At 42.2% G+C, this 14,428-nt stretch overlaps 1 protein-coding gene across 8 annotated transcripts in view; it reads right to left on the reverse strand.

The window, feature by feature from the left end:
- The window catches only part of LOC108163951 (trissin receptor), a 42,263-nt gene continuing 27,835 nt past the window's right edge, over positions 1-14,428 (reverse strand). For 7 of the 8 annotated variants that reach the window (XM_017299496.2, XM_017299494.2, XM_033393373.1 and 4 more), the window contains 8 exons: positions 10,741-10,885; positions 7,559-7,718; positions 6,510-6,710; positions 5,877-6,254; positions 4,828-4,842; positions 4,463-4,722; positions 567-786; positions 1-487 (listed from right to left, as the gene is read on the reverse strand). In XM_017299496.2, coding sequence (XP_017154985.1) covers positions 437-487; positions 567-786; positions 4,463-4,722; positions 4,828-4,842; positions 5,877-6,254; positions 6,510-6,710; positions 7,559-7,718; positions 10,741-10,885 — 1,430 coding nt within the window. In that variant the 3' untranslated portion in view covers positions 1-436. The remainder of the gene's footprint in view (positions 488-566; positions 787-4,462; positions 4,723-4,827; positions 4,843-5,876; positions 6,255-6,509; positions 6,711-7,558; positions 7,719-10,740; positions 10,886-14,428) is intronic. The other variant, XM_017299493.2, reaches the window with a different exon arrangement.

The raw sequence follows: 14,428 nt of genomic DNA on the forward strand, positions 1-14,428 counted from the left end.
GCCTCAAATTATGTTAGTTTTATAGTTTATTCTTCGTATTGAATGACATTAAAAATAAGACCTTACAATAAAAACTTGACAAGTTGAGAGAAAGAGAGAGTACGAGTACTTGTACTCGAGAACAATCCGATATTCGGTTTGTTCTGGTTTAGCTTTAAAAATGGCTTACTTACGTTTGTTAATACAACTCGATAATGGCTTAAGTCTACGCTGCGGTCTGGGTCTCGTTGTGGGCTGTACCCTGTTTTTAATTGCCAATGCAATCCAAGCAATAGGCTTCTTAGAAAATCACAATGAAATTATAGCTAGCTAAGGACTGAACGTACTAAAAGTGGGTTACGGTCCTGGGATGGGTCGAGGCTGAGGCTGTGGCTGTGGGCGAGTTCTACGAGCGTCGGCCGAAGAGCTTCAGGGGCGTCTTCCAGAAGCTTGGCCATCAGAGCTGCTCGTTGCCAATGTGCGTGGTGTCCGTGGGCAGAGAGTGGGTCTGGGGGACAGAGAGTGTGTTTGGTGTGTTCCCGTTTATAGGGATCATTGGGGGTATTATGGCGACGGAAAACACTTACCTGCAGCGCCTTGCGCTTGTGGTGCATCGACGAGTTCGAGGAGGACTTGCCCTTGCCCTTCTTCCACGAGCAGAGGAGCAGCTCCTTCATGCCCTTGCGGAAATTGCGACTGAGGAAGGCGTAGAGCAGGGGATTCACGCCCGAATTGAAGTACGTGACCAGAAAGGTGAGTGGCGTTAGCAGCGCATTAAAATTGGAATCACCGCGATACGAACGTGACCTGCAAAGGCATAAACATGGAAATAACTATCTATCCAAACATACAATATACAGAGTGCTGCCATGCCATATGTAAATGAGCATCTGTTGGGTTCGTTCGCTACCGAAAAATACCCAATGCATTAAATTAAGCTCAGCCCAGCGGCGGCTCCACTCGAATATAGACCACACTTTGCGGTCTGACCCCAAAGTAGATTAGAATCCCCGAACACCAAACTTTGTTGCCCCCCTTTCTACGAGTAACGGGGAAATAGCATCTCCCCCACAAATACTCGAGCTCCAAATTCATGGGCAAAGTCCTTCGGCGACGCGCTCTTTTCCCCAGTGGCATCCATTAATTATACACCGGAAAGACTGTCACAGAGTCTACTACGGGTATATATTTAATTATATATCCACTTGGCGAGTAGGATTGAATAACCGACTGCTCATAGTAATCTGAAATCTGGTCCGGAAATATCGTATTCACTCAGCTGTTACACGGCTTAATGTCCGCCGAGTGCACCCAAAGAGGACTACTCCGACACTTTCATGACACGCCTTGAACACCTCTGCCTGCTGCTGGCCAGGTGATTAAGCTGCTCCTGTTGGCCCTATTGTTTGCAGGCCAAGGGGCCAGGGGCAAAGGGCGGCCAAGAACTTGCCTAATGTACCAAGGAATTTGGCCAAAGGCAAAGTTTTTCGCCGCCTGCGAGAACGCAGTACAAACTTTGACCAAAACTTTGCCATGTTCCGCAATATTTAAAGCAGGAGAAGGAAAAATCTTGTCCTTTTTTTACTGCTTTTCTGTTCTTACCCTGTAGTTGGAAGAGTCTATTCAATTAGTGGTAATTCATGAAACAGATCCAATCTACTACTTAAGAAATTGAGATGAATATTTAATGTAAAATAAATATACAAGTTTTGCCAAAATTCTATGGATTGTCCTTTATTTAATTTTACTTTGAGTGTAGCATAGTCGAAACTTCGACTTTAACGACCATTCTTTCAGTTGTTTTGTAGCTTTGGACTGGGCGAAAAACTTTGAGCCAACTGTCAAAATGTTTTGCAGTTGTTGTCCGCTGACAATTTGAGTTGCACTTGCAAGTGGCACAAGTCCACAACGACAGACAGGGAGGAGGCAGGAGGGGACTTCTCTCCAGCAGCAGCAGCAAGATGATTCTGGTGGCAAGCTATCTGATTGGGGCACTTGAGCAACGGCCTTCGCTTTGTTGTCGCCGCCGCTTGAGTCTTGAAGTGGCTTTTGCAATTTGACAACAGCTTCTGACCAAATTTAAATGCCCCTCCGAAACGGGGCCAACATATTTATAAAGTGTGCATCCCGGCCGCGCCATGGGGTGTCCAGTGGGCGTATCCGGGTCGCTATCCCTGGATCCATCTAATGAGGCGACAGTTGGCCACCGCTGGCCGTTTTTTATCGCTATCACCGAACTGGCCTTCAGTGTCATCGTCATCGCTGTCATCACTGGTGTCCCTAAGTGGTTTCTGGGCTAATAATGAACACGTGCCAGCAGGAACAGAGGGACGTAGGACGTAGGACGGAGCGCTGACAGCCGAGGACCGAGCAGAAAGTAACCCAATTGTCAGCGCGTGGCAGTTTCCTGGCATGGGGAGGCATTCACAACACAACCGGAATGTGTCCGCTCTGACAAGTAAATGTATGATGGGGCTACCAGAAGGGATATCTAAATTCGGAGATCCCAAAGAAGTTGGCGTTAGAGGTGACTTCATTCTGTTGTTTTTCGGGGACATATGTCCTAGGACACTAGAAATTGATTAATTGCCATCTCTCTGGTATGCCAGCTATTAATCTTTGTTAGGCTCTGTCCGCTACTAAGAGTTTTCCAATTAAACAATTAAACCTTTCTCTACAGATCTGCAACGTTGCCAAAAGCGAATTTCCTTGAATTAATAATAGCTGAAACGCATTTCTATCTCCGAGTACATTGCGAGCTTTCTGTTTCTATAAAATCTATGTTTTGAGTATAAATGAATTGGATTTTTGGAATAATTGAGATTTATAGCTAATACTTAGAGCCCTGCACAAATCCTTAGACTTAATTGTTTTAAAGGTTTCGCTTTCCCCTGCCATTTCCATTTTAAGTTCCTTAAAGACTTGGGACTTGATATTGGACTTGGACTTGGACGTGGACGTGATGTAAGCGCTGTACGTGTATGTAAACACGGCATTGTTGGTCCTAAAATGTTTACTTTTCGTGGAGAGGAGACCGCACTGCCACCTGCCAGGACAGCTGCCACGAGCTGTCCGAGAGAAGGCTGTTGAACCTTCTCATTCAACTGTCCGTTAACTGTCACATAATGGCCAAGTTAAGGCAAGCAAGCAATTCCCACTCAACCGGAACACAAAAGCAAGCAAACGGGAAAGCACAAAAATCACCAGAGAGTTGGCTGCAGAATGACCGATGCGATACGATGCCACATTGAATTAAAAGAATTTTTGAAACCCTGTCAATTTTTTATGAAGCTATTTTTGTCCGAATCCGTATGAGAATGAGAATGGATAGGTGAATGAATGGATGGATGGATGTGTTCCCACAATTGGACAATTTATTGCAAAAAATTCGGAATTTTGTCGGTTCTCTCTTTTATTGTAATTGTTGGTAAGGAATTTGTTGACATTTCGATTTTTTAAGGACATGTGCAGGTAACAAAGAGCACAGTTAAGGAGAGTGCATGTCCAGATTAAAGGCGGATATTTTTAAGAATATTTAGAATGATTTATGATATATTATTTCCAAATGGTTTTGGGGCTCAGACGCTTTTCGGTCCAGTATTTTTCGCTTAAATTTAGATTATTAACTTTGCTAAAGGAGTAATTATCGCTCTCTCTTTCCCTTCCGCCCGAGCTCTACGTCCGTCATCAAACAGCAAGAAAGTCCACCCAGATCGTTTTTATGCACCGCCCACCCAAAAGCCCACACAATCCTGGTGCTTAAATTGCCCCCATACGCCCCCGAGAAAAACGCCCACTCCTTAATACCCCAACGAAATTGGAGCCCTAAGCTAAAAGGAAGTTGGACTGGACGTCTGTCGGGGCTATCGTTTTATAAAAGGATGAGGAGGAGGAAGAGGGGGATAGAGCGGAAAAGCGGTAGAGGTCTTAAGTCTTTCGACTGGAACGGGATTTGTATAAATGAAAGTGTTGTGAAATCGATTTAGCCCACGGAAATTAGCAAATGCGTAACAAGCGGCCGATTGGATGCGATGCGCATTTCCCTCGCTCCATCGGAATCAATAGACGACTTAATTGTTTACCAGCCAATGGTCCGATCTATTCCATGGGCTTATCTCTGCGCACATCCAGATGCTAATTTCCCCGTCTATCGACAGCCATATATTGTATCTGTACGTATGCAAATGCAAATAAAAACCAGAGCGAATTCTACAGTAGAAACTTCGAAAAGGGAATACCCTCGATTGGAAATATTTTCGAGGTATTTACGAGGGTAAATAAAAGTTCTGCAGTTGCATCTTCCTAATGAAGATTTCACATTTGGGAGGCATTGTGTTTTCTGCGTTGGCCTCACAATATAATATACCCGAGTAACTCAAGAATCACAGGGCATTTCAAATTGTTTACACTCAGTCAAGGTGGATTGATGATAGGGTGGGCAGATAGCGGTGAATGATAAATGGAAGGGGCAGACACTACTCACCAATACTGCCACATTTTGCGAGCATGATACGGCAGATTGCAGAGGGCAAATGTCAGCACGAATATTATCAGCATGCGGACGACGCCACGGCGAGCGCGCAGGACGTTGCTCGAAGAGTGCGACATGTGTGTGGCACCGGCCATGCCCATGCTACCACCGCCGCCTCCATTGCCCTGGCGCTGATGATGCGCATGTGGATGGTGATAGAAGCTCGTCTTGCGACAGGCGCTGACAATCGGTCGATCGGCCTCCAGGGATACCTGACAGATGGATGGAACAGATTGGAAATGCCATTACGTTTCTGTGCAGAAGTTGGATAACCTATTGATAGTAGACATTCGGTTGAAATCGAGCGGATTACCTACCTGGCAATTATCAAGCTAATTTGTGGTGGTGTTTTGTGTGTTGTGGTGGTTTTATTTGGTGGGTTAGTAGAGTGGGAGAAACCAAACGGTGTGGTGTTATTGATCAAACGAAACGCAGAGAGATACGAGCAGAGAGAGAAAAGTTAAAAATAAAGACAGTTAAAGATAGTTCAAGATAGATCTGGATCAAGGCTGAGAAACGGGGATTAATTAACCATTTTTTCTTGGTGTATTTATTTATTTGGTGGTGTTTGCTTGAGTAATATTCCTACAGAAATCTTTCGGTGAACCAATCTAAAAGTTCTCCTCCACTTCACCCCAAAATTTGTCAGACCATAAGCCAGATCGATTGCACTGTTTGCCGAGTTCGCCGAGTAATCATTTCTATATTTTATTGTGTGCTGCACTTGGCTGTCGAAGAAAGTAATTGAACCTGCAAGCGAGTGCCCATCTAAGCTCCTGGAGCCGCGTCCACGAGCAAACAGCAGACTTGGAGGAAATAAAGTATACGCCAGGTGTGCTTGCTCCGACCACCAATGATGGGAAAACATTTTTCGCTTTTCTCAACTTGTTTTCTTCTCTGGCCCACACAGTTTCCTGGCCTGGTTGGTGATTTATTTCAGCTTTTACCCACGGGACAACTGTCAAGCGAACTGCTGCATTAATGGACAGGCAATAGCCTTAATGGCCACTGACACCTGCTTCAACTTCCGCGAATGAAATCTTTCGTAAAAGTTTATACAATTGACATATCTGCACTCTATATGTATTCGACTTTAAGAAGGCAACACGCAAAAGGATTCTGCAGGGCAGCTGAATTTAAAGCTGCTCCGACCATCTCAGCAAGCAATCAAGGGACAAAGCTCTCTCCTGTTTCCATTTTTGCATATTTACGAGCATATTAACACGGTTATAGTTTCACTTGGGACCCTGGCCATTTGCCCTTTCCATTTTTTGCATATTTTCCCAGACTTGTTTGACATTCTTTTTTGTCCATTTTTTCTTTTTCCTATTTTTTTTTTGCTCGCCTGCGATGGAAAAAAACTCACCTGGCTCTCGGTGATGCTGACGCCGCGCTTCTCGTATTTACTGCTCTGTTTACGTGACAAGGACGTGGTGCTACTGCTGCCGGAAGCAAGTGACGCACCACCGCCGCCACTCATTCCCATTGCCAGGCCCACTCCCACTCCCCCTCCTGGGGCCGGTCCCGATCCCGCCGCCGATGCTGCTGACACCGCTGATGGCAGCTGATGATGATGATGCGCGTGGATGTGGTGATGCTGATGATTATGATGGTGGTACATGCTATTGTGCATGCCCATGCTGTTGTCCTGCCCAGAAGGATGATGTTGCTGCTGCTGAACCACATGCGGTGTCAGTCCTCGGGAGCTGCGCCACAGGGCGATGGCAATTTTGCTGTACAGCACCTGAGAGCACAGCATTACAGACGATTAAAGATTAGTAGGTACTTGAAAAATATATCATTTACAAATGAATGATATCACATGGCATATCACGCTTGAGAGTCGTGTAGATCGTGAGAGTGAGCGCGGAGCCCGCTCTCAGAGCGCTAACAGTGAGCTGTAGCTTGCTGCAGCCGCAGGCTGTTAACAGTCTGGGCTTCTAACAGCGCTGTTGCCCTGTTGAGAGCTTCTCCAAAGTCCAAAGTCTATTCTACTCACCGTCATCACCAGCAGCGGCATGACGTACAGCAGCACAAAGTTAATCATGTCCAGCAATTTGGAGTTGAACATCTCACGATCCAGCACACAGATCTCCTCCTCCTGGCCGTCCTGGGTGTGGACATTCTTGATGGTCTTGCTGAATACGAACTTGGGCGTTGAGTAGACGGCCGATGTGATCCAAACGGTGACAATGACCATCTACAAGAAATAGAACAGCCATTCTACATTGTTTGCTGCTCTAACACGCAAGCAATTTGTTAAATTCCAAATGAACACACACAAAAATTTGCATGTAAATGGCTGGTCGCCTCCCATTTGGTTGTCTTCATGTCCGTTGTTGTTTAATTAGGGGCCATCACCATTAACAAAACGCATTTTTAGTTTGCCAAATTGTTTCATTTGCCTAACAATGTGTGGGAGCCCCCTTCCAGAAGGTGTTGTTGTTGGGGTTCTGGGTTGGGTGGCTCTTGGTGTGTGTTCTGGGGCTTGGGGGTCGGGAAAAACTTTTTGTCGGCCAGAAAGTTTTTGCCTCATGGCTTATTAAGCCTTTTGGGACTCTTTGGTCGCATAATTTTTGTTGGTGCTTGTTCCCTTTTTTGGGGTGGGGTGGGGTTCGCTTTAATAAGTTTCATTAGCTTGCAAATTGCGGTCAAAATGAGTTACCAAAGTTGTTGAAAAATGGTAGAAAATTTAGTGAACAGCGAGCAGAAGAAAAGTTTGAATAATGTCTGCAAATTAAATGGTACTGTGGGTGGCACAGAGTATCAATAGATCGAAAAAGTAAGGATGCTTTTAGATTCAATAAAGAACACCCCAGATTTTACAATTCTTAGATTTAACTGCTTTTTGGCCACTGAACTCTTTACTTTTCTTGATGTATATTTTCCATTGAGCATTGGTAGAGTGCCGCCCATTAAATGTTCATTGACGTGCCTCGAACTATCGTGCTAGCAATCGCTTACTTTCGTTTCAATGGCCAATGGCCATTCTATTGTTGTCTAGCCTCAAGATCGAACTGTTTCAAAAGGAAAGAAACCTTAACTCACCCTCAGACGTGCCGCAGTCAGGATCTGCTTGCAGGTTATGGGATGCACAATGGCGAAGTAGCGTTCCATACAGATGACGACCAGGATGAAAATCGATGCCGTGTAGCTGAGGGAGTGCACAAACTGGTACATGCGGCACAGGAACTCGCCAAAGACCCAGCTGGAAAGAGAGAAAACCATACCATACCACTCGATGAATATTAGTAATTATTTATGGCCAGAAAGTAGCTCCTTTTAAAGGGACACTTGTGCGACGGGGCCGTGACTTTAAGGCCCGGCGTCACATAAAATTTTATGGACACGCCCACGAAACTAATGCGACATTAAAGGTGTCGTTAGTATTTTATGTGGCGAAGAGCTTTTCTTTTTTTTTTCCTTTTATTCTTTTTATACTCGTATTATTTTCCGCCCAAAATTACATTAAATGGGGGTGGAAGGAGGGGTTGGATCATTGTATTTGGGGATTAGCACGTAATTCTATTTGTGGGCGGTTGGATTTCCAGGACGGTGAAAAGTGGGTTCTAATAAAGGGAAATTGTGATGCTTATGTGGTTTGATTGCGGCGTACTTTCGCTGTTCAAAATGATTGCCGTTGCCCTGTTGCCAGGTGAGCCAAACGCCATTTGTCGCCTCATAATTTTGTGCTCTGAAAATATTGGCTGCCCGTTGCCTGGCAATAAAATGGCTACATGATGCCTTTCCACAGAAGTACAGTAAAGTCCCCAATTGAAAATTACAAGAGGGTATCCTCTGCAGACTAGACAATCTTTGTATTTACATAATTTCTGGAAATTCCACCCTAATCTTCTCCACTTTGCATATGATTTTTTATTTTGTTACTTGTTATTTGCGGTCGCCACGAACTTGTACGCATAATTTTGATGAAATTATGCCAAACACATATTGGTCAGATCCATAATTTAGGCTTTTAATATGATAATTGTGTGGGATGTGTGGGACGTACTCAAGAGATTCTCCGAATCACCAAAGGCTCTTAACGATGTCACACATCACAAAGCAAAAATTAAATTGAAAATATGCTAAACCAAATATCCCGAAAACTTATATACTCGTACATTCCGAAATATAGAAATCTAGATGGGAGCAATATGCATTTAATAAATAGTTTTATTGACCATTTTTATGAATGCAAATGTGCGCATTCAGAAACCACAAACACGTATAATTTATTAATATATGGAATGGAATGGAATGCCGTGGATGCACTTGAAATAGAGGGTGTCGGAGTATCGGAGTATAACCGAATGGAACACATCTGGTTTGAGAACACGCTTTTCCCTTTTCTTCCGATTCCCAATGGAAGTTTGATTCTCAATCGATCGGAAGAACACGCAGCTAGCACACCCTATTTATGTACATTTTTTAATTTAAATGCCAAATAGATTTCGCACTAAATATATGACTATACTGCTCGCATTTGCTCTTCACGAGATTATTTCCAAATAATGTTTATTTTATACGCCAAACAACAATTAAAGGCCAGCGAACATTTCCACAAATTTCCACTCGAACTGCAATGCAAATGAGAAATGTGTTCAGAATAGTTGTTACTTGGCATCATTTTTTCGGCTTGACTTGCAGTTTGTGTGTTTCGGCTCTGATTCGATTTGTTTGTCTGCAGCCAAGGCAAGCGACCGTGAAATGTACGAGTATATTCAACCAAAACGAAACTAGAACCAAACGAATGAAAACGAGCATGAGAGCAAGGAAATAAAGTCTATTTTTACAAGAGAAAGTAGCAGAATATATGGTACACTGAGGGAAAAATGGCATAGCAAAAAAAAAAAAAAAAAACACACCCCTATATCAATTAAATATTCCTTTTTAAATGCAAAAATAGTGATATTAAATTGAATACACTTTAATTTAAATATAAATTCATTACAAAGTTTTTTTAATACGGCCTATATTTAATACAAATATAAATCCGTATGATACACCTTAAAGTAAACATAATGTATTCAATTTGTTGGAAATTTATGTAATTTAATATGAAAATATTTAATTAAAATATGAAATATATTAAATTTAAATATAAAATATATTACAAACAAATATTTTTATATTACTTTCAAAATGTAAGTGAAATGTTAATATTTTCACTCTTTAAATCCAATGAAAATATTCTAATTTCCGGCTTTTTTCTCTAAGTGTGTGGTATATCATATTTCATATTTCGTAGAAGGAGAGGAAAATACTTTCATTTATATATGCTAATGTGTTGATTGCCCAATTGCTTGGATTGATTTTCGTAAACAACAGAATTTTAGTTAAATGTCAGGTCTAGGTCAAGAATTATCGTACCGTAAAAGCTTCCGCTACTCAAGCGATAAAAATCAATTCAAAGTCAGGAAAAATAGTAATATTCCAGCTACAAAGCAACTAGAAATCTAAATAAGGGTCACTGTTTTCGCTCGAAAGATTTATACTATAGTTCGTCATGAGAATCTTCATTGTTCTACTCCTAAGTGGTAAGTTTTAGAGGAACGATTGAGAATATATATATATTTAGATAAAGAGATAAAGAGCTCAGGCCAGGTGAAGATACTAGAAGATCCTAGGAGCGACTCTACGAACGTGTTTTATTAAGAGAAAGAAATTTAATAAAAATCTGATGATCTGATCCTTAGAGCGGGCACGTTTAATGGATATCTGCTGATCGAGCCACTGATGACTGGGACTATGATGATATTCTTTTATATACGTTACATTCGCGCATTTTGTTTGTGCACGTTGCTGCCACACGATGCGGAATTTGAAAGTAAGAAAAGCAATGCAAATAATCATGACACGTAACGAAAGTGTCGCTTGGCTGTGTTGTGTTGCACATTTGTTTCTGCGTGTGTGTGTGGAGTGGTTTGGTCTGGTGGCTTTAAAAATGTTTCACAGTTGAGAGTTGAAAGTTGTGTGTGGCATACTTTCAGGCGCCTCGCCACAATACCCTGACAGCTACGTGAGACAGCGGCAACCACTGAATAATGAATTGCAGGATGAACCTACGACCTACGACGAGAAACTACAGAATACCCTCACAGGAACTATAGTCGTACATAATAGGAGAGAGTGCACCAAGAAATTATAATGTTACTAAAGAGTTAGAAGATCAAAAGGGGGGAGAATTTTTCTTAAAGAAAATATGAATATGTATGTACGTCACTCACCTCTCAATGAGATATATGGATAGGTTCTGCATCACGCAGAACAGGCCCACACAGAAGTCTGCGAATGCCAGATTGGCCAAAAAGAAGTTGGTAATGGAGCGCAGACGTCGCGACAGGGTGACCACCAAAATGACCAGTAGATTGCCTAGAAATATATACAAAAATAACGATTACAAATAGAACGATTACAAGTTGACAGTTGCTGGAGGAAATGACAGCAAAAAAAATTGGAATTTCATTTTTATTCTTTAACCTGGCGCCCGCTTGTCAGCGGCACAACTGGCCGACTGGGAGATATTACAAATGTTAACAAAAATATTTGTGCGAGTGACATGCTCGCTGGCAGCCGAATGGCGACATGGGTCCTTGGGTCTGGGTCTGGGCCTAAACTTTTGCTCAACTGCCGCACGCTGCACTGGGAGCAATAACTTTTTGCACTCAGTGTGTGCTCAGTGCGCTTTGCATGTCACCCACACTTAAGCCCCGCCAGTCTGTGACAATTTGCTGTATTCCCCTGTCGTTGGGGCTGGCGTTGGGCTTGGGTTTAGGTTTAATGTAGCGTTGAAAGTTTATTTTAATTAGGGGTTCTCTACATGTCCGGGCATCTGTTTGAATTCGTTTCAGCTTTGGTCATAATTAAATAAGGAATGTGTTGTCTGGACTGTGGATGTAAGTGAGAAGCTGTTTTGACAAGTTTGAATAATTGAGGGAAGCTTTGGAAACATTTTAGCTTTGGGGAGATCTTGTTTGAGGGCTTTTGTAAAGCTAATAAGCTATGAAATTAGGAACTTTACCTTATTTAATGTATAAAGCAAGAATAATATCAAGGTTACATATCTATCCCTGTCAATCTACGAATGGAATTTCCGCAAATTAGACGCAATTTCCAAGGAATTTAAGCACTTACCCGAGGTGCAACAAACCTCAATCGCCTTGAGCTGGGAAACCGCAGACCAAATTGCAATCAAGCCCAAAATATATAATGCACATACATATGGCCAAGAATTGCGGCCTGCTATGGGGCATAAATGGTGAGCCACCGCAGCGGTTCAAACGAGCACTTTAAAGCTCAACTCGTGTCTCTGGATTGGCTGCTTGCTCGATTTGTGACTACATAATATGTATAAATAAAATACATTTTCTGCCTCCCCGATTCTCGGTTTTAAATCTCATTATGCATGCAAGAAGCACAGCCAAAAAATTGGCATGCAAAATAAATTATTTGGGATGCACATCCTGAAACCACAGAACGAACTCCATATGCTGTTTGTTGACTTTGCGGGCAGAAAATTGCATTCCATATTTCGGATCGGTTACAAACTAAATCTAACAAAATACACAAATCCATAAAAGCCAGCGAAATTAAAGATACTTTAAATTTTAGATAATTTTAGTATTATTTTTATCTTTTGAAACTCACGGAAATTGCGGTTTTCATGAGCAAATAGTAAAATCAGTAATCCAACTAACTGCCTACTAATTCTCGAGCTCTATGCATAGTCATGAGGGTCTTCAATGTTCTACTCCTAGTTATACAGCAGCGATTTGGGTACTGTTCCATCCTCCATTAACACATTGGAAATTAAAGGTAAGAAGCCCAAGAAATTCTTCGGTAATTTTCAAGTTTCCAAAGCCTGTGAACTCCATAAAGCAGGTGGTGCCAGGTGGGTCTTCAAAAGTTTCAAACATGTTTTATTATACCCTAAAATTTAATGGATTTTCATAGTATTTTCTAGATTTGAGAAGGATCTATTAACAGCCTCTAATCGTGGATGTGCCTTTATCTTCAAGCTAAAGAGAGAAAATATTCAATAATTGCATTTATGTTTATTATTTCCCAAAAGCTCTAATTAAGCTCTAAGGAATAACGATTTTCAATTTTATTTATAGCCCTGCCAAGAGCAGAAAATGAAAACTCAATCCACACGTTCCATTTTTGGGCCAAATATCATATTGTAGTTGGAAATTTTTTAAGCAATTGGCCACCAGCAGCATTTTATTCTGGGGAGCAGCCTCACATGACAAACAAATGTCGAGGGAAACTTTTTTAATTACTCTCTATAGGCGGAGAGTGGCGGCGCACTGGCGGGTAAAATAACAAAACCCGAAACACAACCCCAGCGATATGTGCCAAAAAACACCGAAAACGTGCAACACTTCAAGGCGTGCCATGAAATACGATATCAAGGAGCGAGAGGGGACATTGCAGAGGAGTGGAAGGACAGGGAGGCGGAAGCTGGTGCTAGGGCTGGGGTCCTGCCTGTGTTACATACGATATATGTACATACGATACAATATGCTGGACAAAAGTTTCCCCTTCTCTTTTATATGTACACAATTTCGTTGGTGTTATTAAATTTGTACCAATTGAAGGATGCAGCGGCTGGGAGGTCTGTCCTCATCTGCAACTTTGTGCTCAAAGCCCAAATAGTTGTTAAAATAATAAACATTTCTGTGTGATCTCCGACAATTGTTTTCCTGGCGTTTCTGTTGTACTTCTGACTTTTGACAATTTATTCGAGCTTCCAGCTAAACGCTGGACCGTACAATTAAGCGTAAAATTCAGGGTTTAGTGATGAATGTCCGCAGGGTTAGCCCTAAATGAGGCCCAGGGGAACAGCAATTAATGGAGGAACATCCCCCCACACACTCACGCAGCAAAAAGGGCAATAAAGTGTCTTGTCACAGGAGCAGCAGCAGCAATCCAACAATTTCGGAGATTTTACTATTCCGACGTTACGACTATAAGATACCCTAACCCCGTTAATGGGAAACTGTCTAGAGGGCACTTTAAATTTCAAGAAAATAAAGTTTATTACTTCATTCAGGACGTAATTTTTAATGGGATTCTAGTCAGACATGTTCCCGAATTGCATACACCCTTTTACTGTACGATTACTGGGTAAATCAACAAACAGCAAACAGGAACTTAGAACGTGACTGCAGCATGCAAATTTTATGGCTGAGTGTTGTAAATGTCCTGGCCCTGGCCCTGCCCCTCTCTATGTCCCACTCCATGTCGGTGATGCAAATAAGTTGCTTACATTCTGCAATTGTCTCTGCAATCCTCTCTCTCGGCCACGCCCATCATGTCTGTGTCTAATGGGCGACCATTTGTCGCCATTTGGTGAGCCGAATACACATGTTCCTCAGTCATTCAGTGGGTCTGGTCTGTCTGGCTGTGCGGTTAATAAAGCCCCCAAAAACTGTTCCCCCGGACTCGGTTGCAGCGATTCCATCGAATTGATTCCAACAGTCGAGCGATGTGACATTAAGGGCCATTCGATATTTATGATTTTGCAATTAAGCATCGCAAAAACACATAACTAATTCATTAATGAGTGCCATCAATTAAATGCTTGTCAGTATTTCAACGTTCCGATGCGGCCCACGCGCCATATGCGGCGTATGCGCAATGTGTAAAATGGACAAGGTCAATGGAACATTAATTTCGGATGACACAAGCTCCACAAAAATCTCAAACAGACCACAGACAAATGTTGTTTACATTTGTATTCCCAATGTAAGCGTGAATTGTTTATGATAACACCTGGTGATTCATTTATTCAGCTTACTCGCTGGCGTTTTATTTGCCATTTCTTTAACTTTCACAACGTGTCAGGAGATAAGATTCGACCAAAAAATACCCTTAAATATTGTCTCTTCTGTGATAAACTTCTCCTACAAT

This window comes from Drosophila miranda, chromosome 4, assembly GCF_003369915.1.
Source record: "Drosophila miranda strain MSH22 chromosome 4, D.miranda_PacBio2.1, whole genome shotgun sequence".
Lineage (NCBI taxonomy): Eukaryota > Metazoa > Arthropoda > Insecta > Diptera > Drosophilidae > Drosophila > Drosophila miranda.